Source organism: Sphaerodactylus townsendi, linkage group LG12 (genome assembly GCF_021028975.2).
Source record: "Sphaerodactylus townsendi isolate TG3544 linkage group LG12, MPM_Stown_v2.3, whole genome shotgun sequence".
Taxonomy (NCBI): Eukaryota; Metazoa; Chordata; class Lepidosauria; order Squamata; family Sphaerodactylidae; genus Sphaerodactylus; species Sphaerodactylus townsendi.
Window position 1 is genome coordinate 9,117,262 of NC_059436.1, and position 27,451 is coordinate 9,144,712.

Sequence of the window (27,451 nt, forward strand, 5' to 3'; positions counted from 1 at the left end):
AGGATTCTTTTTTTTGTCTGCAAACCAGTACCATACAAATATACTTGACAGGAGTCACTTTAATAATCACTTTATTATTTTAATTATTCCGATCATCCTGATACAAGCTTTTTTTCCACTCCAAACTTCTGTGCATTGAAGAAGACTGACAAAAAGGAAATTTGAACAAAAGCGGGATGGGGTAAACAACAGTGATTCTGCTTGATCATTGACAAGGCTAATAAAAAGGAACACTCAACAATCCCTAGGAAGCGGCTGCTGGCTTACCACAGCTATCTCTGAGCAAAAACTCTTTTTATTGTTCCTGAAGGGGAATATGGAATTGAAACACAAAACACTACACAGGATGAAATCCATTCATGAGGGAGGGAGGTCCCATATTGATTTTTAATTATGTAGTGGGTTAGCATGGAGAGTGCTTTTCAAAGGTTCACAGCACATCTGGAGATCAGTGGGGTGGGAGTAGAAAGGACAGCACAGCAACCAGATTTAGAAAGTGAATGAATACTTCAGGTTTAGCTTCCCCGATTGGGAAAGAAAGGAGGAATGAAACAGTCAACTTCTGAAAACAGATCACAATCTTATAAAAACATCGTTTTCTTATGTGCCATTAAAGGAAAACTAGTTGGATGAGATTATCAAACAGCTATGTTAGGAACTCTTTATTTCCATAACAATCATCACATTATGCATAAGGCAAGGGATAATGTAATTCAGCCTGGCAGGACCATTCATTTGGCCCTCTCAAACAATCTGCAAGATTCTCCTTTATTAAAAAAAATCAATTCCCCATGCCAAATATCCACATAGGAAATGTTTTTTAAAAATTTCTTGAGAATCTCATCCAAGCTGCCTTCACAAGAGACAAAAATGGAATGTAAAAAAATTAGCTGAATTAAAATTGTAAACTACATGTGTTCAGTTTACTATGAAGGACAGGTGCTAGTTGGAGAGTCTGACAGAACCTATTTAAAATATAGTATTTGAATCCACACATGCACCACAAATGACTTTTACCAGATTAATACGATTAATGGATGTCAGACAGAATGATGCAAACTGTTCACACGAACTGGCATAATTACTGTGTTCAGCGGCCAGAGGTTGCTTATATTCTGTTTTACTTCATTACTGGAGTGTGCGGGTATCCAAATTATATCTCAACAATATAAAAGGCTTTTAAAATCCAGGAAAGATAATGCAGAAATCAAGGTCCTCCTATACTGATCAAATCACTCAGCACACCCCACACATGCATTCAACATATACAGCATTACAGTTAGATCAATGTACACCACAGTTCAAAGCTAATACAGCTTCCAGGGCATTAGTTTATTGCCTGCACTGATGGTATTTATACCTAATGTCATATCTGAAGAAACTGTACAGTGAGGTTCCTGCTTGAAATCAAAAGGAGAGAACGACAAATACATTAAAATTTAAAAGCCAGGCAAACTTGGTCCTCACACAAACCGTTGAGAAGTCTAAAGGTGTAATCTTCTCCCACTGCCTGACTATTCTGTTCAAATGGAAGGGAACTGCACAAGAGTACTGCAGAACTGTCGTATAATTCATTTATTTCCATATAAGGCTTGCTCTGAGTTGCATTTCTCTAAAAGCTACAAATTGCAACCAGCTTCCCTCCAAGGAAGTGATCTGGAATAATTAGACTGCAGAATGCAACCTGAATCTCGGTGATAAATTACAAACAGGCTCCTAAGTCACGTAGGTATTTTTCAAGATGTCCCCCTGCGCTATATTGGAAGATGGAATAAGAAGGAGGCTTGTACTTTATAAGCTCCACTGTTTCTGTTATTAAGCCCTTCCTCGTCTTATAAATACTCCATAGTGAAGGTCAGAGAGTATGTCTGGAGAGATTTTTTTCGGCTAATGCCTCTATCCCCAAAAGATTCCCCACTCCCTCAAAAAACGGAAGTATTATTCACTGCCAAGGTTGGTTTCCTATCTCCAACTGTAAATGCCAGTTACAGAAAACAAAAAGAAGGCGAAGGAAGAGTCCTGCTTCATCAGGGAGTTGTGGATGCTGCTCCAGAGACAAGGGAGCGCAGAAATGGCACTTCACTCTGGTAAGCCGTACAATTTCAACTTGAAGAATCAGATTGCACAGAGCTCTTCTTTTTAGGTATTGCTTGCATCCTTCCTCTGGCACAGGCCGGCTGCCTATTCAATCAGCTCCACGTAATTGGCAGGAAACATCCCGAAGTGTCCGTCTGGACCATAACCACGCCACCAGCCCTCGTCGATCATCTCAATGCTGGTGATAATGTTCTCGGGATCAAAAGAGATCTCTGTGTCATCAGCTGAAAGGTGGGAACAATTAGAGGCAAGAAACAGACTGTTTAAAATGCTCATCTAGCCCCACCTTAAAGGGGGCTATTAACAAAAACAGCTCAATGCAATTAAAAACATAAAACAGAGCATAAAACTGGAGAAACAGAGCATATTATATCCCCAAAGGAAATGTTAAGAGATGGGCTTTACACTTTTCTGTACAGGTGCTCAGTGAATCTTTCCAGGAAACTCATCCCTTGGCTCTGCTTTTCCTAAAAGTTACTGATCTCAAGACTAGTGGTAGGACTAGATGTAGAACTGTAAGACTAGCTCACACCAACCCTAAGCAATTAGGTTCAGGTCAGGAGAGGGATTCCATATAGCATGCAAGTCTCAATCCATTTATGACTTAAAAGTGAGCATCAGCTTTCTGAATTGGACCCCCAGTCACCAAGCAAAAGGCACAGACACTCAAATACAGCATTGTAGAAAAGATTCTGTTCTCTTCGCCTACATAAGCTTAGTGATCAAGTAAAAGGTTTCTAGATTTACAGTGAACAGTTCAGACTGTCAGGGCAAAGAGAGCAGATTCTTTGAGGCTGCCGTGCAACTATTTCCCCCAGTTACGATGTGTGTGACATCCACAGCAAGACAGAAAAAAAGCCATCTGCTTTATGCCAAGGAATCAGTGCATACCCTGGACCCTTTACAATCCCAGTCTGCCTTTTTAAAAACAAACATGGTTGTTAGCTTTCATAGTGACAGATAAAAGGTAAAAAAATGCAGACTGAAAATGGGAGTAGTAGCTTCAAAATAGAGGCGAAGCATCTGGAAGCCATAAAGAAACTTATGGTCCACAGTTTCCTGCTTGTCCACTCTAAACTTATAACCTGATTATGGATGTATACGGTGAGCCTGCTAACCAGACACTAAGCAGACTCAACAAGAATTACGCATTGTGTGTTTTCAGAGTGTAACCTGGGTCCATTTATCCTCCTGCTACTTAACTAGGACGGAGCATGTAACTGTACATGTCTCAGACACTCATTATTTCTGTTGATGGTGAGCAGAGCAACTCCAATGAATGTGGCTTGTAAAAATCTAATCAGATACTAACAGCATGCATTTCCCATGCACGCAATCAACCTGCACAATCTCACCCTCTGGCTTACAGATCCCAGCAACATTCCACGAGTAACATACCAGCTTGATAGTCATACAGCGCTCGAGCACATAAACCTTTTCCTTCCAGGTTTAGGTTCTGCTGGTAGTTATCAGCATAGTCATAATTAGTGTCTTCAGTCTGTTCCTAAAAGAGGTTGACAGAATGAAGTACAGTATGTCAAGACAGCACTCATAGCTATATGGTTACAATCATGCAAGCTCTTCCCTCACCTACCCTAAGATAAAAACAAATATTTAAACATCTTGCAGCTAAAATCTAAGAAACTAAAAAACACACATAGAGATACATATATGCCACTGCCACTCACTGAAATTACTTATTTATAATCTGTAAGAGCCTGTTTATACAAACATACACAACCTACATCCAAGAACGATCTCAAGGCTCTCATACTGATTCCTCAAGTATTTTAGGCACATGCTGAAATATTTTGACTCACTCCACTAGGATGCTGCATGTTTGCAAGGACTTGTGAACACCTATAATACTGCCTAACAACAAAACAAAACAAGCCTGAAAAACTCAGGGTAACTACTAATGTATATACGGAATGCAAAACTATCTTATTCAAAACATTATCAAAATGTTATGCTTCACACCAGGATTTCCATCACTTAATGTCTCCATTTTCTAAAACTTTAAGAATCTTGCAAGAAACACACTCAGGCGGATTCCGCATGGGCCAAAAACAGTGGTGTGAAAACCCTTTTACACAATTTTACACCATTTTTGGCCCATGTGGAATCCGCCTCAGATTAGTGTTCCTAGTTTACCCACAAATATATCACATAGCCAAGGTCAAATATCAGACAAACCTGCGGGGGTTCATCATAGATAACTCGTTCGCTAGGGGGTTCTTCATACACAGCGTCTTGTTCTTCCTCTGGTTGGAAGACGGGTGGAGCCGACTTGTAATTATCCTGCCTGATCAAATCACCTGGAAAAAGCAGAACACACATTTGTAATTCTACCTGTCACGTTTATTATTCATTTCCTCCAGCCAGTACTGTGTGCTGGGCACTTTGCTGAACCATCCTGATCTTTATCTAAGGGGAGCTGAAAGCGCCCTATAATACGTCCAAAGGCAGTTGGCAAAGGAAAAAAGAGTTGGGGTCTCAGTGTATGGAAACTGAGGCTAATAAACTCTGGGGGTGGAAAGTGCCGTCAAGTCACAGCTGACTTGTGCTGAACGCTTGAGGTTTTCAAGGCAACAGACATTCAGAAGTGGTTTGCCATTGCCTGGCATGGGCTGAAAGAGTTCTGAGGGAACTGTGACTGGCCCAAAGTCACCTAGCAGGCTGTAAATAAGTGAGGCATCGAACCCAGATCTACGGATTAGTCTGCTGTTAACCACTACACCATGCTACATCAGCAGAAACATTCAAGTTGGATAGGAAAATTCTACTAAGCAGTGGTACGATGGAACCCTGACTTTATGTCTACGAAATGGTGTACACATTAGCTGCTCTTCAAGGAGTATCAAGATAATCTACATTGGCAGTGGATCGTCTAGGTCTTGGGCTGAAGTCTTTCACATCACCTACTACCTGATCCAGTTAATTAGAGACATAGGGGATTGAACCAGCTATCTCCAAAAGGCAAAACAGATATTCTACCAACTAAGCATTTCTTCTGACCTGATTTTATAGGCCTAAGAAGTCTCTTGTCTCTCTGCCAGGCAATACCAGATGAGGTATTTCAGCCTACTGTATGTATGTATTTGTCTTGGCTCCACCTCTGCTGTCTCTTATCAGCACAGCTTGTATGGCAGGTTTTTCTGGTCCATTTGTCACACACTTTGACAAGATGATTAAGTGAACACCTCAGAAATTTCCATATATTTATGAGCTTATGAGATAGAGAACTGTATTTTTAAATATACAAAAAGCTGCCTTATACAGAGTCAAGCCATTAGCCCACGTAGCATAACATCATCTGTTCTGATGGGCTGCAAAATTGTCTAGATTTTCATGAACAAAAAAGGTCCTGAAATACTTCTACTGGAGATTACACAGGCTGAAGCTGGGACCTTCTGTATGTAAAGTTTGATTTCAACCAGTGAAACACAACGCTTGTAAAAAGTATGGTATAGTACTTATCGCTACTGCAGAGTATGTCTAGGCTCAAAATAAATGTGCATAGTGACATGAAGAATCTGTCATTGAAACTCTGGAGTCATTCTGCAGAAGCAGAGGGGGAAATATATGAAAGCCAGCACGGTGCAGTGGTTAAGAGCAGTGGACTCTAATCTGGAGAACCAGATTTGATTCCTTGCTCCTCTACATGCAGCCTGTTCAGGTGACCATGGGCTAGTGACAGTTCTCTCAGAACTCTCTCGGCCTCACCTACTTCACAAGGTGCCAGTTGTCAAGGGGGGGGGGATTATTATAAGCCACTTTGAGACTCCTTGAAGATAGAGAAACCAATCCTCCTCCTCCTCCTCCTCCTTTTTTACTAAACTGTGGCCAGAACTAGTCCTATATTGCTGCTCTTATCTCATCAGATCAGAAGTGTGGTTTTATTATTTTATTGTTGCACGCTGCTTCATGAATTGTTTTAAGTGCAGAGTGCAGGAGAAATAGAACGTCATCAAATAGGCAACAGCCTCCAGCATGTCAAGTGAAGGCGACTGAAATACAAGAATCAACCACCAAGACTCTGTTCATTTGTGGAATCTTTTTGGTCAGCCACGAGTAGAGTTGCAGCTATTTCTTGCCCTCTCCTTTTGGTTAGGCAAAAACAGCCTTTTACTCGTTTTCCTGTCTGTTTCTCCTCTTTGTTACCCACTAACAGTGCAATCCCATACAGAGTTAATCTGCGATCAATGTTACTCTGAAATCAATATAATGGAGTAACTTGTATTAGGATTGCAGGGTAAGACCAAATCCTTGCCTTTTTCTGAAACAGCCTATACATAATCGGATATAAAAACAACAGCAATAATAATAGAAATATAGCCCCAAATGTAAAAGAAGTCATTTTTCCCCTACAGTCAAATAAGATAGATCTCTGGACAAGTAGGACACATGCTGCGCACCACATAACAACGAAGAATACTTCACAATACAGACAAAAATGAAACACAGAATTTAAAAATCCCAAGAACCTGTGAACCTTTTCAGAAAAGAAATAGCAACACTGATCAGATATATAACAGGATAGGAAAAGCCTGCACTGTGTTAGCCATCATGGTGTAGTGGTTAAGAGCAGGTGGATACTAATCTGGAGAACCAGGTTCGATTCCCCATTCCTTTACCTGAGTGGCAAAGGCTTACCTAGTGAACCAGATGTGTTTCTGCACTCCTGCATTCCTGCTGGGTGACCTTGGGCTAGTCACAGTTCTCTCAGAACTCTTTTAGTCCCACCTACCTCACAAGGTGTCTGTTGTGGGGAGAGGAAGGGAAAGGAGCTTGTAAGCCACCTTGAGTCTCCTTACAGGAGAGAAAGGTGGGATGTAAATCCAAATTCTTCTCTTCTACTTTTTTGCAGGGGTGTCCAATTCATTTGTTATGAGGACCAGATATGAGATAAATGTGTCTTTCTGGGCTGGGGCTGGGGAGGCTACCTTGGCTGGTGAGTCGGCAGCAGGGTCGCCAGCCAAGATTGGCACTGAAGGAGATGATCAGCTTTGGAGAGGAAGGTGGCTGCATCAGCTGATGAGCACACAGTGAGCTCACCAGTCCAGAGCAGCACCGGGGGGGAAGAAGGAACTGGGGAGGGGTAACTGTCATCGTTGGTGAGCTTGCAGCAGGCTCACCAGCCCAGATTGGCTCAGGGTGGGAAGTGGCTCGCCAGGCCCAAACCAGAGTGAGGTAGACAGGTGTCTGGACTGGCGTGCCTGGAGCAGACTCACCAGGTCAGATTGGGAGCAAGCAGGAATTGCCTCAGCGAGCTCGTGGGCCTAATAAGCCCTCTCAAGGAGTCGGCTCTGGTCCTCAGGCAGCATGTTTGACACCTTTTGTATTATTAGTGTTTATATATAAAAAAACACACACCAGAATAACTGGTAACATGACAACACCTTTAGTTCCTATAGCTGTGAAAGCGCCAGGAGCTACAACAGACTCTGAATGCACAGGAGGTAACATGCAAAAAATCTTGGCGATAGTCATTTTGGAAGAGCATCACCATGAGTGGGGAAATGGAATGTAATTTAGGAAAGCAGGGGAGGCAGGAAGCAATACTTATGCATGACTAACATGTAACCCCGCAGGTGAAGTAGTTCTAAGTAACCGTACTTTATGCCGCAGGACTACGAGTTGGAAACTTAGCAGCTCTGGGTAAAAGAGACTTCCCTGGAGAAACTGCAAGTTTGGCAGAGGGGGAATTTTTACTGTACTTAAAACATCTCATGATGGGCTACAGCAAGAGAAACCTGGTAACCCATACAGTTAACACACAAATAGGAAGGAGGGAAAATTTACCTTCTGTATTTATCAAGCAAAACGCAAAATATTTTTAACATAAACACTATAAAAACTATAGATTTAAAGAAGCGCAGGGATTATATTTAACTTTGCTGTTACAGAGATGGTTCTTCCACCGTGGCTAGGGCATCAATAAAAGGATCAATGGACTATAGGCAATTCCAAGACTATAGGCGATTCCAATTCAACCATTTTTTTTAAAATGCCCTATGTTAATCAAGTAAAAGAAAAGTTCTCTTGTAATAGTTTTACCACATTCAGGAACAGGGGAGACTGGAGGTGTGTCATGTACAGATGAATGAACAACAGGAGGGTGGACATCTTGCACAGGAGGACGGATGGGAGACACAGGAGTTTCTGATTGGCTGTTCTGCTGCAGAAAAGGGCTCCGTAACTTGCCTAGGAGAGGAGGCAAGTCAACAGAAAATACATGAAGTGGTGCAAGAGAGATTATTTTTTACTACCATTCACCTAGTGCAGGGGTCTGCAACCTGCGGCTCTCCAGATGTTCATGGACTACAATTCCCATCAGCCCCTGCCACCATGGCCATGATCTAGTGGACTCTGGACAGACTGAACCAATTCAACTTGGCAGCAATTCTAACCCCCTCTGCTGTCTCTACCAGTCCTAAAATGCTCCTTTCAAAATATCTCAGAAAGGAGTCAAAATTCTAAGAGTGACAGCATATTACATGAGTGATGCTCTGATGGTTCCATGTAAAAAAATCCTTAATGTACTATGAATGTTCAGTATTTATTTATTTCTTACATTAATACCCAGCCATACCTCTACGACTCTAGGCGGCTTACAATTGTGTACATCTGTCTACCCTAAAGCCTTCACTCTCTCAAAGGATCTTGGACAAATTCACAGAATATTGAGGAAACTGATGTTTTAACATGGAACCACCTGAGCACCATTCATATACAATGGTGTACTGGAAAGCACCGCCCTTTGAAAATAAGAGACTCCCAACCATTTCTGCTCCAGTTTTGGATACCTGTTTGAGAATTGACGGCTGCTGCTTCGGTGGACATGGACCGCTCCTTTTGCTTGAAGATTTCCCGGGGATTCGTTGATCTTTGGGCTATCAGTGATGCTGCTTCCTATAAGGAAAGGCAGATGCTGAATGCTGGTAACACGTGATTATTTGGGTGTGGGGAGAGAAGGAAGGATATCCAGCAATGGCTACCAATGCTGCTACTTGACTTCTGCAGGCAGGGAAAAGTACTTCCTTAGACTACCAATATCTAAAGACTCACATAGATAACCATTAACCTGTTCACTGAGGGTAAATATTACACACATACAAGTACATATTAGAAAAGTTCTTACGCAAATAAAAAACACTACAAAATAAGGATTTCATTGATCTATCTAAAATAGTTGTGTGTTATGTATTGTCGCTTCCAGTTTATGGCAACCCTATGAATTAATGACCTAAAAAATCTTCTATTGTTGACCAGATTGCTCAGGTCTTGCAAACTGAAGGTCGTGACTTCCTTTATTGAGTCAATCCACCTCATGTTGGATCTTTCTCTTTTCTGACCTAGTTAATTACCATAGAATTAAAATAAACTTTCATGTATTGAAATTAAGGCCCTGCTTCTAGCACCAACCTAGCCTGGAATTGCAGAAGTCATATAAATTGCCTGAGCTAATGCCTTGCTTGTTTTCGGGAAGACTACATTAATGGGAGATCAAAGCTTGCTGATATATAATTTTACCACACCCTCACACACAGAATATGCAAGGGTCTGCTATGTAATGAGGATTTAAGCATTAACGAAGGAACAACTTTAATTTTCCTACTCATGATTAAACTTCACTCGAGATCATGCTGAAAGAAAAATGTCACCAAATTAAGGAAAAACCCCATTAATCTAGACACACAGAATGTAACTAATGAGAGGGCAGAACATGCACAGATCAAGAAAACTTTACGCAGATAATATTTTGCCAAGAGGTTGCTCATGCCCCACTGAAGAACCACGACAGTGTAAGGAAACAATGCATAACGAATTATCAGAAGTCCCACATTCAAGCAGGCAAATTGTCTTCCCAAAAGATGATGAAGAAAAGGTGCATGCAAGAAAGATATCAACCAAGATTGCCCCAGAAAATCCAACCTCAAGTCATGGCAGCTGAGGAACTGTGCAGGCAGCGCACACTAAAGGGAGTTTAGTAGACAAAATTATGAGTCATATGGCTGAGGACAGATTGACAAATTTATTCTGGACCTCTGGGCTTATGGGTACTAAATCTACAGGCATGCATTCACAGAAATTATTTGGATAACCAGAGAATTACAGATTGTAGACAAAGGTGAAAGCATTACACAGATGTTTGGTTCTTTGGGATATTTAAGCAAGAGCTGTGGTCAGTAGGTACGGCAGCTCAGGAAGAGGGCCAAAGTTTCATTCACAGAAACTTGGCGAAGGATGCTGTTCAATATAGAATGCCGGTAAAATGGTCAAGGGACGTTTCAGGAAGTAGAAAGCCAAAGAATACAATGAAGAATTTTACTAGCTTTCCTCTGGCTGTGATATTGTGAAAGGACCCGTGCTGCAGTTACCAGAAAAATGGCAAAACTGAGCAAAGGTCCAAGAAGGAGATTAACACAGAAAAGAAGTAGTGAAAGGTTATATATTCAGCAGATACAGTATTGAGGGATCAAAAAAGGACTCCCTGTAAACTGTTCTCTGTGTTCAGAGCATTAATATCTCAGCTTCATAATTTATTTTTTGTAAATCATATATCCTTGAATCAATACACAGTTAGAACATGGAATTCACTGCCTTGGGATGAGGTTAAGAAACATCTGAAAGATGATCATCTCTACTTGATGGACCAGAATATGCAAATCCATAATAGGTATTGAGGAAGTGGATAGACTTCCCACCTTCCAGAGTTATGATCTGTACAGATGCACTTTATAATTTTATCAGAACCATCCAGAGCAGAGGCAACATTGGATTAGAAGTGAGACAGTTCTTATTCAGGCCCATGCATTGAGAAGCCATGCAAGGATGACCGAATCCACAGAGACAGACTTTATTGAATCCACAGAGACAGACTATTGAATGCTAAGGAATTACAGAATCGTGGCTGTTAGCTCCTGATTGAGAATGAAGCAAAATTGTCAAGAAGGCTTCTCCAAGGTACCTGAGCCTTCTCCACAGACTCACTCCTTCGGAAACTTCTCTGCGACCTGTTGTGGTCTTCTTCCTGCTCCTTCTGCAACATAAGATGACTTCCTTTACTCCACTATTGTAAGGTCAAGCAGAAGCCGGTCTCCGGTGAAATGAGAAATTGAGCTTTAGTAGGTGAGCACAACCTCTGTTGTAGTTTGCTTGCCACCAGCTAAGCAGCCTGCCTAAGAGGTCGGCCAATGCACAACTCCTATCACAGGCAGTCTCTCTCTGACGCTCTTCCCAGTACAGCAGCATCTTTCTGAACCTTGCAGATGACTAACATCATAAGCACCATTTGTAGACTGACTGGGTTAGTTATGGATCAAGAAGTCGAAGTAGATGCCACATCACTCTGGCACACAACACAACACATCACAACACACAATAGGAAAAGGGTGACCATTTTAAGTCTTACCCATTGCTGTTTCTCTTTATCCCTTGATTCCATTTCCTGTTGTTGCTGGAATTTCCTGCATATTCAAAACAAAACAAAAAGCCTGTGGTTAAAGAGAACTTATGCTTACAAAGGCCTCAGTTCTGTTCCTGGGCATTATCTGCCCTAAACCAAGGGCAAATATCTAAACCCCAACGTGCCCGCTGACACCTTCCCTGACACCAGCCAAGCGGTCTTAGAAAGTAGGTCAGCCAGGTGGGGCTCCTGGAGATCTGACTGGCTGTGCTAATAAAAATAATGCTTGTTTCAGTGGCAGCGATCACTCTAGTGTTGGCTTTATTCTCTCTCTCTGCTCTTTCCCAGTATTTTAACAGTATTTCATACTTTTTAAATATTTTAAATTGCTTCTCTTGTGCCTGCACGTGGGATTTGTGTATGTGTGGCTCTGCCTCTCCAGTCAAGTATTTTGTGGCTTAATTTTTGTGGCTGGGGTCAGAATTCTAAAGGTGCCCACAGGATCAAAAAGGTTAGAGACCCTTACAGGCTTAAGCCAATCTAATCTTCTACTGGCAAAAATGTGAGTTGACACACTCTCCTTCTGTCTCCTGAACACAACTGACAAAGCCAATTTTGATGTTTAGGGTAATGCTGAGCTCCTGTAAGCTCCTTCAGTTTCTGAGAGGGAAAAGACTGCCTTCTTTGGAAGAGCTATTGGAAGTATATTCAAATTAATCATTGACTAAGGCTAATCCAATAAAACCACTACCATCGCCAAGAGAAAGATGCATTTTTGTAGAGCTGAACATGTTCATGCAGCATTCATCCAGATTCAATTTTCCATTTGATTATGAATTTAATTGGCCAGCTTTGGAGAAGGCATTGACCCTTAGGAGGAAGAGCTAGATACAAATATAAACACACATTTGCAATCAAATTATTTCTGAAATTATATCATTGGTTTCCCCCACAGCACTTAAACGAACAGCCTTTCCTTATTCACCAATGTTGAGATATATCCATCTATCTAGAAGCAATACCTTTTTACTTGCCCTTCCAGGACAGTATACGTAGTTTTCCACAACATCTACCCTGGGAGGTAGTATGGGATGAGAAAGACTGATCACATTGTTTATGTACACAGCACTGTGTCCAATCCATGAAGAATGCTTGGAGCCGATTTGGTGCATATCCCGATACCTACTTCTGCCTCCAAGAACCTCAACAAGAAGGTGTGATCTACTGACTTGAAGGCTGCAGATAATTCCAGTAAGAGCCACAAAGAGGCATGGCCTTTGTCTACATTCAGATGGAGATCATCAACTAAAGCTAGCAGAGATATCTCCGTCTCAAAGCCCAACCTAAAACTAGACTGAGATATTAAAGATACACAAAAGGCATCTGAAGATACTTTTGTTCCAAACTAAGCCTTTGCTAAGTAAGCTGAGGGAATGGAGGTCCTCTTTGCTGAGCCACATAGCATTTGCTCATCAGAAAGAAAATCTACTCAAAAGGCAGCATGAGATGTCTGCTTGCAGGTCTGCCTCTCTAGCACTACGGGGACAAGAGGCAAAGAGCCTCAAAGGCTGAAATTTCCTAACCATTAAAGCCTGCAGCTCAGCTGCTGAAGCAGCATCCTTCTGAAGGCATTCCCTTTTAGCTCTTACCTCACATTGCTGGAACTGGCAAATAGTAGATTCATATTTTTAGACTGCAAATTAGCAAGCATGAGGCTGAAGTTAATATATATTCCAGATGGATGAGGAATTAGGTACATGCAGAGACACTGTACTACAGTCACATGTGCCAGAGAGATTGTGTGGGCTGTTGAATCAAACACTTCCCATGGATTTATAACAACTGAATTCACAGAAAGCGCACTTAAACAAATAAATGAAAAACTCATTCTGTGTGCTCTGTTTCCTAGATCAACTGTACATCTTGCTCTTCGGGGCTGTGTTTTCTGAGTGAGAAGGGGAACAATGGGTAGTAATATGTGAACTCAGAGATACTGAGGAGAAACGAGCCACAAACCCTGAATACTGTTGACTCAAGATTTGTTGAGGATCAATTGTCATAGCAAGAAGACAGAAGCTGTGGAAATGTTAGAAAACAAGTAATGCACAGAAGAATAAATTCTCAGGCTGTGTTCAGAAGAAGAGATGGTTTTTATACCCACTTTTTCTCTGCCACAAGGAGTCTCAAAGTGGCTTACAATCACCCCACCTTGTGGGGTAGGTGGAACTGAGGGAGTTCTGAGAGAACTATGATTAACCCAAGGTCACCCAGCAGGCTTCATGTGGAGGAGCAGGGAATCAAACATGGTTCTTCAGATTAGAGTCCACCAACTATTTTAACCACATGCACATAAATGGCTATCCTGTAGCAATTATTTCAGACTGCGTCTTATATATTCACCTCAGACTTTTCAAGAACAAGAGTACATAATGCAATGCTTCCCTCCAGTAGGTTTGGCTTTTCTAGCAGAAACAGTCACACTTTCTGTGGTGCTCAGAAACACTCTGTTATCGGAAGTGGATCCTGTTACTGCAGCATTCATAGACAACATTCAAATAAATTCCAAGAACTAATTACTAAACTCCCAACTGGTTCACATTTTTGTACAGCACTTTATGTAACTGGTTAATCAGAGTTAGTGTTAACAGTGAGTTAAGTAAAAACATCATCTACTCACTTCTGAGCATCAATTTCATTGGCTCGCTCCTTAAATCTACGCTCACGTAAAGTTGCTTCTTGCAATTCGCGTTCTCGCCGTTCTTTTTCCAGACGCTGACGCTCTTCTTCAGCTTTTCTTTTCTCCTCTAGCCGGCGATTCTCCTCGTCTTTCTGAAAAAGGAAACACATCAAATCTGACTGAGAAACAGCTGCCCCTGGAGAAGAAGTACGCACAATGTACATGAGACTACTCAAGCCATGTTAGAACATTCACCCACAACACAAAGCTATTACATCAAATCCATACAATCTACTGTGTCACCCTGCACAATTCTCCTTGCCATTTTAATAGAACTTTCAAATAAATTATGCAAACCAATATAATGCACCACTCCACATTTCTTTCTAGCCAACCCACCCCTAATAGAAGGGCTGGATCCTAAGAACAAGTCATTTAAAACATGGCGAAGAAATGAGCTGGCTAGCTGAGGAAGCTTAGGAGTTTTTCGAAATAGCCAAGTGCAGCTTCCTAGCAGCTCCTAGGAAGAAATTTAAAAGGTTTCATTTGGAGCAAGTAACAAAAAGCGCACACAAATACATTTTTATCCAATTCACTGAAACTCCCCCATTCTTTTTTGATTTATATTTCAGTTTCAAAAATCAGCCAAAAAAATAGGTCATATAAATCCTTCTAAAAGGGTGCCCAGATTTGAACTTCAACAGTAAAAATGTTGAATGTACACCTAAAGGCAATGTACATCTAAAGGATGCATCAGACTATGCAGCATCAAACTGTTGATTAATTACAAGCTATTCTATGTTTTATGTAGGGCTGAACTACCTGTTGTACTCAACCTAATTTGCCAATAGGAACTTACAGTGACCCTGCAGCTGTGAGTCCGAAGTGGCAACTCCTGTGTAAAAACGCAGCAGAGGACCAATTCAGATCAATACTGCATAGGGAGGGGGAGGGCTCCTGCCTGGCCCCCTCCCCATACCTTTTCCGGAAGCTCAAAAGACTCCATCATTAGCTCACCTTCTCTGTAATTGAGAATTTGAGCAAGGCACGCTTGCCTTGGGAACCTGTTCACAGCATAGTTCTCAAAATGCCTAACAATAAGTCTTCTTGGTTAGCTTCAAAACTAACCGCTTCTGCCTAGCAAGATACCGGACCAACCACGTGAAGACAAGGGGAAATAACTGCAAGACCAACTTCAGCAATAGCAAACCATTTGAACCATATGGAAGTGGTATGAATTAAATTCATAACATACCTCCGCTTTGGCCCAGAAGTTATCTTTACTGACTCTCTTGATCTCAGACAAGGCATTTGTTTTCTGGTAGACAGATCCCTGTTATATAAACAGAAACATGCAGTTTGAAACAATTTAACCACTGTTTTTAAACCAATGCCAGCAACTTGCTAACATAATTCATATATTTTGAAGTTACCGTATACAGAATACATTTTAATCAAAGCATTTTTATTCTCCGAAATCCACTGAGGCAATTCCATCTTGGCTACTCCCTGATTTGATAAGAACTTTCACACAAAAAAGTAACTTCAGCATATTAAGCCAATGAATAACTACTGTATGAAAGCCCAGCTTCGCAAGGAAATACAAGCAATGAACAGGCTCCAAAACAGATTTCAGAACAGTCTGCCAGCCCTGAGTGTCACACCATAGCCTGGAGAAGCAAATCTGAAAAGCTACATGTGTAGAAAGAATTATGATTTACTCTGGGTTACAGGGATTTGTAGAACCTGATACACAGATGATTGCAACGATATAATGATGCTCCATTTGCTAATTAAAAATACAAAAAAAGCTGCCCTTGGTTGCGGGGGTGGGAGGGGGAAAAACAGCCACGGTGGGGACAGAGCCAGGGAAAATAGCTGCCATGCAGGTGGGACCAGGGGGAAAAAAGCAAACTTTCCCACCCACACATTAGGCTTGCTACAATCTTGTTCAAAACTGCTATATAGCAGATTTGGAAAGAGCAGAGAAAAGCCAGAGAAAACCTGGGAGGTGCGTGAACACTCCACAAAACTGTAGGGAACTAGGGGGGAAAAGCTTCCCAACAGGACCGAACCTAGGCAAATAACCTGAATGGAAAAAAAGTCACATAATTAAAAAAAAAAAACTATGTGACCTTTTTCAGGCAGGTTATTTGCCTTGTCTTCCAGAGTACAGTACTGATTGTTTACACTTTAGTTTCTTTAAACAGCACCCAATTCAAACATTTCTTCTCCTACAAACACTGTCAATTTCTTTTTCACCACAGTAATTTCATCCAGCAAGCAGAAGAAAAGAACCCGACTCAACTGCCACAGAAAGATGCCCAGTGAATAAACAATGGTTCTTAAATGGGGCAGCAGACCGCCTTTCCCAACAAGAACCTATGCAGATGTGGAGGTCATCTGATGAGATGCTGCTTTTTCCTACTATCACTGGTGGAGAGAAGGACTTTCTAGTGGCAGCATGAAGATGTTGCAGTGCCTTCTCCCATGTGACTAGTCTCTGTCAGCACGGTTAAAAACCGACCTCTATTGCCAAGATTCTGGTTTGATGTAAGCTGACTCCACTAGAGAGCTGAAATCTCTGAAACTGGTTGCTTTTTACAACTAGCCCTTGCTGTTTCCATGACAGCTAACTTGTTATTTCTGGATTTTACTCCTGTGTTCGTAGATTAGATTTTGATTACTTGTATATCTTCATCTTTTTTAACATTGTGTATTTTAATCAATAACGCTCAGATGCAATTCTGCTTCTGTAAGATTTAACAAAACAAACGTCTGTCTGGTTTCTATTTACCAAGTGGAGCACATATTATCCAAATCTGATATATTACCTGTTCCATAGATAAAAGTCCCCAGAATTTAAGCAACCACACATAATTTTTAAGAAAATATCCACAGGAATAACTTTCACATCTAATTCTGTATGCCAGGAATTGCGTCCTGGGATATAAAATTGACTGGGTTTTTTTAAATCTTTGAGCCAATGCACTGAGATTTCAAGACTGAGCAAAGCAGATCTTTTCCATCATCACAATGAAAACTCAAGAAGCTCCAAGACAAACAGCCTATACACAATCTATGTTAAGCTACACACAACATACTCGGATCATAAAATGTTTATGCTCAAGGCAAGAGATTCATTTTGGCCCAACTCCCAGGCAGAAACAGCCCAGCCATTCCTCTGAGTAATGAAGGAACATTATTCCGCATATACAGAATAACGCACATTCAATCCACTTCCACAACTGTTTGAAAGTGGATTTTGCTATTCCACACAGTGATATCCAGCTTCAAAGTGCATTGAAAGTGGATTAAAAGTGAATTATTCTGCATGTACAGAAGGAGTCAGAGAGCAATTCTAAACAGGTCGACTCAGAATTAAGTGGGGCTTACTCCCAGAATAGTAGGATTTCACTGTCAGCCCCAGATTCTCCATCCTGTATGCCAGAGCTCTTAGCACCGAGAGCCTAGACTAGATGAACTCACCACTGGAGCTTGAGGACCTGCATCCTGAAACCTGCTGCCTTCTTTGTGAAAGTTGTAGTTTGCTCCCGAAGCCTTGGCCACTTTCTCCATGATAACATCGGGCTCCACATCCTCCTCAGCCCGAGCATTTATTGTCACATGAGCACCCTGTGAAATGATGCAGACAAAGTACAGCTGAAGGTCGGGAAAGTATATCAAGGTGCTAATCATAAAGCGAACTTCCTGTTTACATGCCATGATAATCTACTGCTCCATAAAAATTCGAGTAACTTTTTACTCAGCAGTACTGTTGGGGAGCTTACTTTCACTGCAAAAAGCAGCACCCAGTCATTGTAAGCCAGAGCTGTGAAAGACAGAAATGCAAAACAAAGGAACAGGCATGGCCAAGCAGTGTTTAAAAATCCTTTTTTTCTCTCTGCCCCAACAACAGAGATAGAACAGACCAGAATTTAGAATGATCAGCAGTCCACAAATTATAGCCTAGAGAACTATTAAGTCTAAAAAAGATGACTGTAGCTCTAAAAAGTCAGGAAAAGGAAACATGAATTAAAAATAGGACCTTTTTCCCCACGAGTATTCATTTTAAATGCTCAGATGTGAAAGGAACAAACGAATAAGAAAACCAACTGCATACCACAGAATTTGGCATTCGTGGTTACAAATCCTAGCATCAGGTAAATATTACTATATTTGTCTCTACTGCTGGAGGCAGACTGAACTACTTATATTTTGCTCCTGTTCCCAGTAAAGACAAGAACTATGAATCATGAGCACATTTTGGATGAGAATATCAGTTTTCATATTTAAAACCCTCTCTGGCTTCCATTTCAGGAAGTGTCTGCTGAATACTCTAAAACCAAAAGGGTTTCTGAGGAAAAGCTTAGTTCCCCATTCTTCCCCCTCTCCTTCAGCATTCCTTGACAAAACCTTCTGCAAAATAAACCAAACAGCACATGTATAATTAAGCAGATTCCACTTGCCTGTGCAATATATTCTGAGAGCGTAACTTTGGTGTGGGGGATAGGAGATACATTCTGAGCTCAGACCACAACCAGATGTGCATACAGGAAAGCCTAAACCTGCATGGTGTACTGTTGAAATGCATTTGGAAGGCAACATCTCTATGAACATGCCTTCATGTAGCCTGAATTGAAGACTAAGACCCAAGCCAAGGGCCTGGATACTTGGCAGGAAATAAATTAATTGTATGGATGTGATACTAAAACCTAAACGGAGGACTTAAATATCATTGCAAGCAAGCTTTTCCAGTAACTCAAAAATAGTTCCCTCTCTCTAAACAGTTGTATACTTTGGTATTTGGTGCTTGTTTAACGGACTTTGATGGCTGATGGCCAATGCAAACCACTAGAATGCGAGTCACACCTCGTCTGCCTTGGTGGGGTCTGTAGGAAACCGTTTTGTGGTTTGAATCTGGCCACTGAGAGAAAGCTCTGAGGCTCGTTGGCAAGCAATAGCCTTTTGAGAGATGAAAAAATGTATTGCTGCTATGCAGGGTTGGCAGAGAAATCTGACGCTGTTTCAAGATTAGTATAGCCTGTTAAGGTGACTGCATGCTTGCTCCCCACTGCTGAACTTCTGAACAGGTATGACAAGAGCGCCATGTGCTTCCAAGGTTCTCTCACCTCAAAGAAACTGACCTTTAAGCACCTGCCCCAGAAACAGCCCACTCAGGGAAATGGGGGAAAACAACACATTATATCTGAGTTTCCGGTAGGATTTGCCTAATGCACAAAGACTGCGGAGCTCTTTTATGTGGGAGAGCATTCAACAGGAAAAAAAGGGGATTAGGGAGAATAAAATGAAAATTAAATACCTTTAAGAAGTTCGCTACAGTGCTGACATGGTTGGCACAGGCTCCCTTTCTCACATCGTTAACACCTTCACCAGTCTACCAAAAGAAAGCATTAGAAATTTGATGCTTGACTGCTATTTCATGGATAAGATACCGTGTGTACATGGAGCTGTCAATTTGCACATGGAGGACAAAGTCTCACATAATACACAAAACAGTAGGTAGCTGTACGTTTAGTTCAAAGAAAAAATTCAAAAACCAAAAGCCGTGTAGTAATACCTTTCATTAAGATCAATCGAAATAACACAACATAGTGTGGAAACGTTTGCATCATCAAGAACTCTTCATTAGGCTTCGTGTTTAAAAAAGAGAAGGGGGTGGGGATGTCCTTAGTTACTTAAAGCAAAGATCAGAATGATATAAATACCTAACTGTACTTTGCCTTCTTTCACCTACCGGGCTGTTTATATTAACTTGACTGAGGGATGACCATTTATTATTGTAAGACCTATCTCCTCTGCCAGTGGCTCCCAACCTTTTCTCCCTTGCATGCCCCTTTGACAACCCATTTCCTTAAATTGCACCCCATATTAGCAAACCTATTACAGATTTTTTTCTTGTGGGCCCAAACATCTGAAATGTGCCCTTGGGGTACGCATACCCCAGGTTGGGAACCACTGTCCTATACCCTAGGCCAGAAACGTGTGTTTTAAAAAGTCTGCACAAAACACGAGTCTATGTACCCCACCCCCATTTGTTTATCTTCTCCTCAAGTTTCTGAGAGCTAGGGTGGTGTAGTGGTTAAGAGCAGGTGTACTGTAATTTGGCTTTCATTTCCCACTCCTCCACATGAGTCGTGGACTCTTTTCTGGTGAACCAAATTTGCTTCCCCAGTCTTACATTTCTGCTGGGTGACCCTGGGCTAGTCACAGTTCTTTGGAACTCTCTCAGCCCCATATACTTCATATGTTGTCTGTTGTGGGGAGAGGAAGAGAAAGGAGTTTGTAAGCTCCTTTGAGTCTTCACTCTGCCTGAATCCAGTGAAGCTGAGAATTCCCTCTCAAAGGAACATTTATGCTGAACTTTAGTCACAAGTCTTAGATTCCCTTTAGTTGTTTTTGGAGCTCATTTCTGGCTAAAAAGCAAAATTTGTAATAATTAAAAAATACAGTAAAGTCAGTACTAAAAAAAGCATAAGAAATCTCTGTAGAACCATTCATGTTTGTTTATGTAGTTTTTCCCACAAGGCCTTGAGGGCCCACCAACTTGCACCATTAAGGGAAATCTATCGCTCTACAACTTTTCATTGACTTTCTAGCATCTAGTTTTCTTTCTGGTCTGTTATGGTTAAATATTACCATGTGTTTACTTTTTCACTCCGCATTTCCTTGACAGTTATGATGTGCATCAAGAAGAGCTAAAGATGGCTTGCTGCTGGATCACTCTTGAATCTTTTGCAAGTCACATTCAGACTAAAAAAATAAAACTTGATCTGAATAAGTTGACTGTTTTCTCAGAAGAAGAAGAGTTGGATTTATATCCCCCACTTTCTCTCCTGTAAGGAGACTCAAGGGGCTTACAAACTCCTTTCCCTTCCCTCCTCACAGAAAACACCCTGTGAAGCAGGTGGGGCTGAGAGAACTCTGAAGAACTGTGACTAGGTCAAGGTCACCCAACTGGCATGTGTTGGAGTGCACAAGCTAATCTAGTTCACCAGATAAGCTTTCACAGTTCAAGTGGCAGAGCAGGGAATCAAACCCGGTTCTCCAGATTAAAGTACACCTGCTCTTAACCATTACATCACGCTGGCTCCCCATGAAGTATATTTGTATTTTTAGTTCTTTAAATATTTAGGAATGTAATTTAAATGAATTAAAATACTTTACCAGCAGCCCAATCTGAGTAAAGAAGCACAAGATGTGTGAAAACCTATACTCAATTAAACATGCCCCCTCATCAAAAGTACATAGGATTGCAGCCCAAAAGTTTCTGGCTTTTTCTGGAGTCAGCCACTGAGAGAGGCTGAGGCTCAATGGAACTCTTTGTGTACAGGTCCCAGGTTCAATCCCCAACATCTCCAGTCAAAAGAACCAGGCAACAGGTGATGTGATGTGAGCAGCAGTGGCGTAGGAGGTTAAGAGCTCGTGTATCTAATCTGGAGGAACCGGGTTTGATTCCCAGCTCTGCCACCTGAGCTGTGGAGGTTTATCTGGGGAATTCAGATTAGCCTGTACACTCCCACACACGCCAGCTGGGTGACCTTGGGCTAGTCACAGCTTCTCAGAGCTCTCTCAGGCCCACCTACCTCACAGGGTGTTTGTTGTGAGGGGGGAAGGGCAAGGAGATTGTCAGCCCCTTTGAGTCTCCTGCAGGAGAGAAAGGGGGGATATAAATCCAAACTCTTCTTCTTCTGAAAGACCTCTGCTTGAGACCCTGGAGAGCTGATGCCAGGCTACGTAATCAATATTGAACTTGATGTTTAATTATTTCATTACAAAGAAAGGATTACTGTATCTCTTTTGTTAAGAAAGATCGGACCCTTACGCTGAAGAAAGGAATGGAATTACATTCCACCTACCCAATTGACAAGCACATATTTGGGCAAGCCGGAGTTGGGGTCTTTCACCCTGCAGAAAGAATACATCACTTTCCCGCTGTTGAGTTCTTCCACCATCTCCTCCAGACCACCATCTATATTTAATCATTATTTGACAAGAAAGACAGAAAGAAAAGTAAAGTGAAAGTAACCCGGCTCAGTTGACCAAAACCAGTCATGCAAGTTCAGAATACTAGATGAACACACGGTACGGAGTGTAACTTCTATTTGTATGAATTGCTTACCAATATGGGAGGTGGAATTCAAAGAATTTTTTAAGTTCAATGCAAGGGGCTTGTTTGCCCCTCCCCTTCCCCCAACTGCAGCTCAAACTGCTTTGGAAAGTCCACTCTAGCTCACATCCAAATAAGTTTCTGTACCAAATAAGGAACTACAAGACAAAAGTCTTTGCCCCACAGAACTAACTCCAAGGTTATTTAGACCATCATTTACATAATTACAGCTGGCCTTCCACAACATAAGGAAGGACATGGAAAATTCCACATTCAAATTCCTATCCAACTTGTGAAGCCTGTTTGATGGCATTAGACCAAAAGGGGAAAAAAACCTTTTCAGCCTAACCTCGTTCACAGCTTTCTGAGAACAAGGGAGATAGGAATTGTACAATGGACTGTACTCTGAAAAGTGCAACAATAAAAAGAGCTGTGGAAACTGGTACAATCCACAGGGAATTTATATCAGAAAAACCAGCTATTGTGGTCAATGGAGCCCAAATAGTTACCAAAGGAACATTTATAGGCACTACTGATTAACAGACACGATGAGCAAAGGTCAAAATATTATTCTAGAACTATTACAGCACCACTGCTTAACTAGTCACAAAACCCAGCTCCTCATGCAGTTTTCAGAGAACACAAAGCTGAGTAGTAGGACGTAACAGTTAAAGCTCCTTGATAGATTTTCAAACAATAAGATCTGGCAAATATGTAAAAGTGCAGGAAGTACAGATACTCAAAATACAAGTGCAAGCACTGAGCTGTTCCTCATCTTTTATTCCAGATCATTCTTTACCAACTTGCTCCACCCATAAGGACAGGCCCCCGCCCTACGATTCCAATACCACTCTTGCCCCGTACTACTGCCACAATTCCTACCGTTTAACTCATGACTCCTGAAAAATCTAAGTGCTACAGCGACTGATGAAAGGCACCCACTGTATAATTAAGACATTAAAGCATCGTTGGCTAATTTCCATAATTTATGCATTTAAATTTTCACAGCAGAACCTGAGGGCATATGCCCTGGCAGAAAATGGTATCCTTGGTGCAAAAGGTGGTACAACCTGACAATCTCTGTCTGAATCTAAACATGTTTCCTCAGGAGGAAGACCCACCAGATTCAATGAAATGTGACTTCCTGTTAAGTAAACTCAGGACTACAGCCTTAAGAAAGAATATTTTGCTTAGAATTTGATGTAACCGTTTCAAAAGGAAATTCAGTTTACCCACAAAGTGGTTCATCCCCTTCCCTCTCCTTTGACAAAACAAGTTGATTTTCATTCAGTGAACCTTTTCTTCTTACAATAGAAGACTTCCTTCAAGCTATTTTAACAGTTAAGAATTTTAGTTTGTCTCAACAGGAACCAGCCATTTACAAACACAAAATGTGAACAAAACAATACTTTCAGTACAAACCACAGCTGTAATCTTCCTCAAACTAAGGTTACGGAACTGCTCAGCACTATCAGCTACTTCTCATTTCTACAACTTTAAAAAAAATAGATATTTCTGAACTATTCTCTTTTCTGCAGATTCCCACACCAGGATTTTCAGCAAAAGAGGCCCAGTTCCCTTATCATTTGTATATAATTCTTGTTGATGCAGCATTATGATAAAGCAGCCCCAGTCAAGAAGCTTCACCTGCAAGAGGTTTTCTGCACTCCTGGTAAAGACAACAGAGTTCAGCCCCCAGTAAGAATGGTTACATCAAAGGATTCTAACTTTAAAGTAACAACATAGTGAACCGATTCAGAAATAACTCCAAATCATGATTTGCACATCATCACAGGTTAAAGTCATGGTTTGAGTTTCCAAATATAAAGACAAACAATTGCATGTTTTAATTCCATTTGCTTGCTTTCAGCTGCTCGGTACTCTTACTGCCCTAGCACAGGGACCTCCTGAGGTCGAACAATACCCATAACTCTTGATTTGTCAAGTCAATCATCAGGCCAATGACTAGGTAGCACAAACTACGATTTCTGATTCTGGTGTGCAAGGCTGAAAACAACGGTTGATTAATTCTGATTGCATCACCAACCACAGCTACACTTCCTCATCTCTGGTCAGATGTGAAATCTGAATGAAGACGCCGTGCATAAACACGCTGGAGCAGAAAGGTTAATGTGAAGTTTTTGGCCTTTGTAGATTTACCTATTTTTACCAGTGAATGCAATAATGGTGGTGATAGCGACATTCCAAAATCAATGCCTTATCTGGGGTAGAGCAGCAGCTACCACCGCTACAAGGAAGCCAGATGCCCTTGCCCCATCCAAGGAGCAGTGGCCGGTACAGGGGAGATAGGTTTTGGTCCTTCCGCCTCTGTGTGGGGGAGAAGGGTTGTTTCCAAAGCCATTTTTGCTTCCCTGCCCACCCCTACTAGTAGTTCATTTTTTCTTTCATCTTTCCTTGTACAGCTTAAAAATAAAAGTTTTATGTTTAAAAATTATTAAACGCTATGCTTCACTTCCACATAACCCAACAAAAATACTCAGTGTATACCGTGTTGCTTCTTTTCCACTGTCAGAGAGAAGGTGTATTTCCAGATTACTTCCCACGCTCCATTTCACAGGGCTGGGTCTGGGGTATTTCCCAGGATCTACCTGGTGCCTGAACAAGCAGCAACAGGTATAAAAACTAAAGGACTACTCCTTTCTCGGTATACGCAGAAAAGAGATATGCTACTGGAACACTGTCAGACAGATGCCTCAAGTGGATCATGAAGCAAATTGTTACATACATAATTATAAGCCAGCGGCAAGTTAGGTGGCTAGCTCCCAAGCTGGCGTTTACAAGCAATACGGTCGTCTCTAGACAAACGCGCAGCCATTTTTTAAAATGTTGCATATTGAGAAAAACTTCTCAAACATACTCACCTCCAGTGCCAGCCACTCTGAGGTCATTGCTGTTACCTTCATAGGTAAATAGAGCCCTGAAGGGGACAAAACAAGCACTGAGATAAATCAAAGGAACTACTTAATTATTATTAAAAATACAGGTTTAACATCTTCATATTACCCCATCTCAACAATTATCCAGGGCAAACCCAGTTGTTCATTTCTATTCCACACCCCTGTGTCTCTCACTATTTTCACCCTGGTTATATCATATTCATGCTGTTACTTTGTGTGCATTCCTGATAAGTTTTCCCTTCTCAAGGACCAACCCAGCTGCTGGACATCCCAAGTCCAACATCATTCCTTCTTCATCTTCTCACCTCCCCAAATTCCCAAACAAATACTCATATAATTTTCAATGCCCTTTAAATTGCCAGGCACGTCACCTCCTTGCCTACCTATGGGTCAATTCACCATGAGTATAACCTCTTGACATACATAGGTTGCAAAGCTTTCTTTCCAGGTTCACAAGCACATGCTAATGAGAATCCTCCCTTACTCAATTCCAAGTTCCTCATTACATTGGTTGACTTCCATATCAGCTTGTTAGGCAAATATCCAGACCCTATGATCCTTGGGATGGGTGGGAAGAATTGCTTTGATTTTCCTTGTTTGCAAAAAGCTCTCACACAGAAAGGCACAGCATGCTTATCTGTTCCTGCCACAGCACCTTCACGTTGGTTTAATAGCACTCACCAAACTCCTGTGACTTTGCAACCCACCCTGAATTTCTGCTGCAATATGATCTATAACACACACAGGGCAATCACACCACAAAACTAAACCATGCTTCGTGCTTGCCAGAAGTGTCACCCAGGGCTGGTCGAGAGGAATACAACCAATGCGCCTAACATCAAAACCCGATGTAGCTCTTTCCTCGCAAAATGTCTAAGGCTAAATGCAACAGCCATGAGGCAGAATGGACAGAGTGGTACATGTGGACGGGAGAAGCCCTGACCAGCCATGAAGTCCATTGACCTCAGCCTAGCCAAGTCTTATCAAATGTTCATTCCACCTTTCCTTCATGGTGCTCAGGGCAATATATATTTATTTAAATATGTACCCCCATCTTTCCCCTTGGCTCAAGGCAATTCACAGCAATAACATTACAAGATAAAACGGTATAAAATAGCAAACGCAAAAATACCTCCCTCCCTACTCAAAGATGGCTGCTATTAATCACCCACCAACCTCACTTCCTTTCCTCCGCTCATTTTATTATCACAACGATCCTGTGAGGTATGTTAAGCAACAGCGACTTCTCCAAGGTTAAGCATATATTCAGGGAGCCTTTATTCTACCCTTTCTGCAAAGCACTCAGAGAAGCGTACCCAGCTCTCCCTTCCTCCATTTAGCTTCACAACCACCTAGTGAGGTAGAACTGAGAATATACAATTGGCCCAAGGTCACTCAGCAAGCAGTAAGGCAGAGTGCACATTTGAACCCAGGTCTCCCAGATCCCATTCCAATACTATAACACTGCCCTACCTCACAGGGTGGCTTTGAAGAAGCTACATACACCACTCTTTGTTCCTGGTGGGGGAGAAATCAAAAGAACTGGGGGGGGAGGTTTATAATTTAGGGCTGCCCCCCACAACCTCATCTCATCTCACAGCATCACCCCCCTTCTCATAAGATACCCCACCGTGACTATCACCAGCCACCTAAGACCCTCATCTTTCCCAGCAATTCTGTGCAGACTAAGCCTGACCCATGGCTCTCCCTACCACACCCACAACCCGCAGGTTCGGTTCAAGGCAGCCCAGGGCTCCCTCCCTCCAACCTGGCGCCCCACGGCCCACAGGGACGGAGCCCCACGCCTCGGCGAATGCCTTCTCATGCTCTCCCCCCCGCCCCCAGCTAGGATGAAGCCGGCGCCGATCCCTGGGACAAGGAAACAAGGGGAAGGAGGGCGGGCGGGATGGCTGGCAGGCCCGGCGGAGAGGCTCTCCCTCACCAGTCAGTGGGGCTCGTCGAGGCCACGACCCGGCCATAGGCCTCCTGCAGCGCCGGTCCGTTTTTGCTCAGGTTCAGCGCCATGGAGGAGCCGCCGCCGCCGCCGCCTCCCCTCAACCGCGGGCTCAACCTTGGCCGGCTTCCGACTCCGCCCGGCCTGGCGCGGCGCTGAGGAGACCTGCGCTCCCCGCTGCTGCTGCTGCTGCTGCTGCACCGGGGCGGGGACGAGCCAGGAGGCGGGCCGGCCCACGCCGCCCATTGCCTGGGTGATTCGG

The 27,451-nt window shown here is 42.2% G+C and overlaps 1 protein-coding gene across 5 annotated transcripts; it reads right to left on the reverse strand.

Annotated features, from left to right (window-relative positions):
- Nucleotides 1–54: 54 nt before the first annotated feature.
- Nucleotides 55–27,387, reverse strand: DBNL (drebrin like). Of its 5 annotated transcripts, XM_048512651.1 has the most exons (14): nucleotides 27,178–27,384; nucleotides 25,200–25,255; nucleotides 22,067–22,179; nucleotides 19,510–19,584; nucleotides 17,676–17,822; nucleotides 15,442–15,519; nucleotides 14,187–14,338; nucleotides 11,516–11,570; nucleotides 11,072–11,143; nucleotides 8,907–9,012; nucleotides 8,158–8,304; nucleotides 4,294–4,415; nucleotides 3,496–3,601; nucleotides 55–2,321 (listed from the first exon to the last, which is right to left on the reverse strand). In XM_048512651.1, the coding sequence occupies exons 1-14, from the start codon at nucleotides 27,258–27,260 to the stop codon at nucleotides 2,182–2,184; spliced, it is 1,452 nt and encodes a 483-aa protein (XP_048368608.1). In that variant the 5' UTR covers nucleotides 27,261–27,384; the 3' UTR covers nucleotides 55–2,181. The 5 variants fall into 5 exon arrangements, with proteins under 5 accessions (XP_048368608.1, XP_048368610.1, XP_048368609.1 ...); XM_048512653.1 differs by lacking the exon at nucleotides 8,158–8,304 and having other exon boundaries at nucleotides 27,178–27,387; XM_048512652.1 differs by lacking the exon at nucleotides 11,072–11,143 and having other exon boundaries at nucleotides 27,178–27,383.
- Nucleotides 27,388–27,451: the final 64 nt, after the last annotated feature.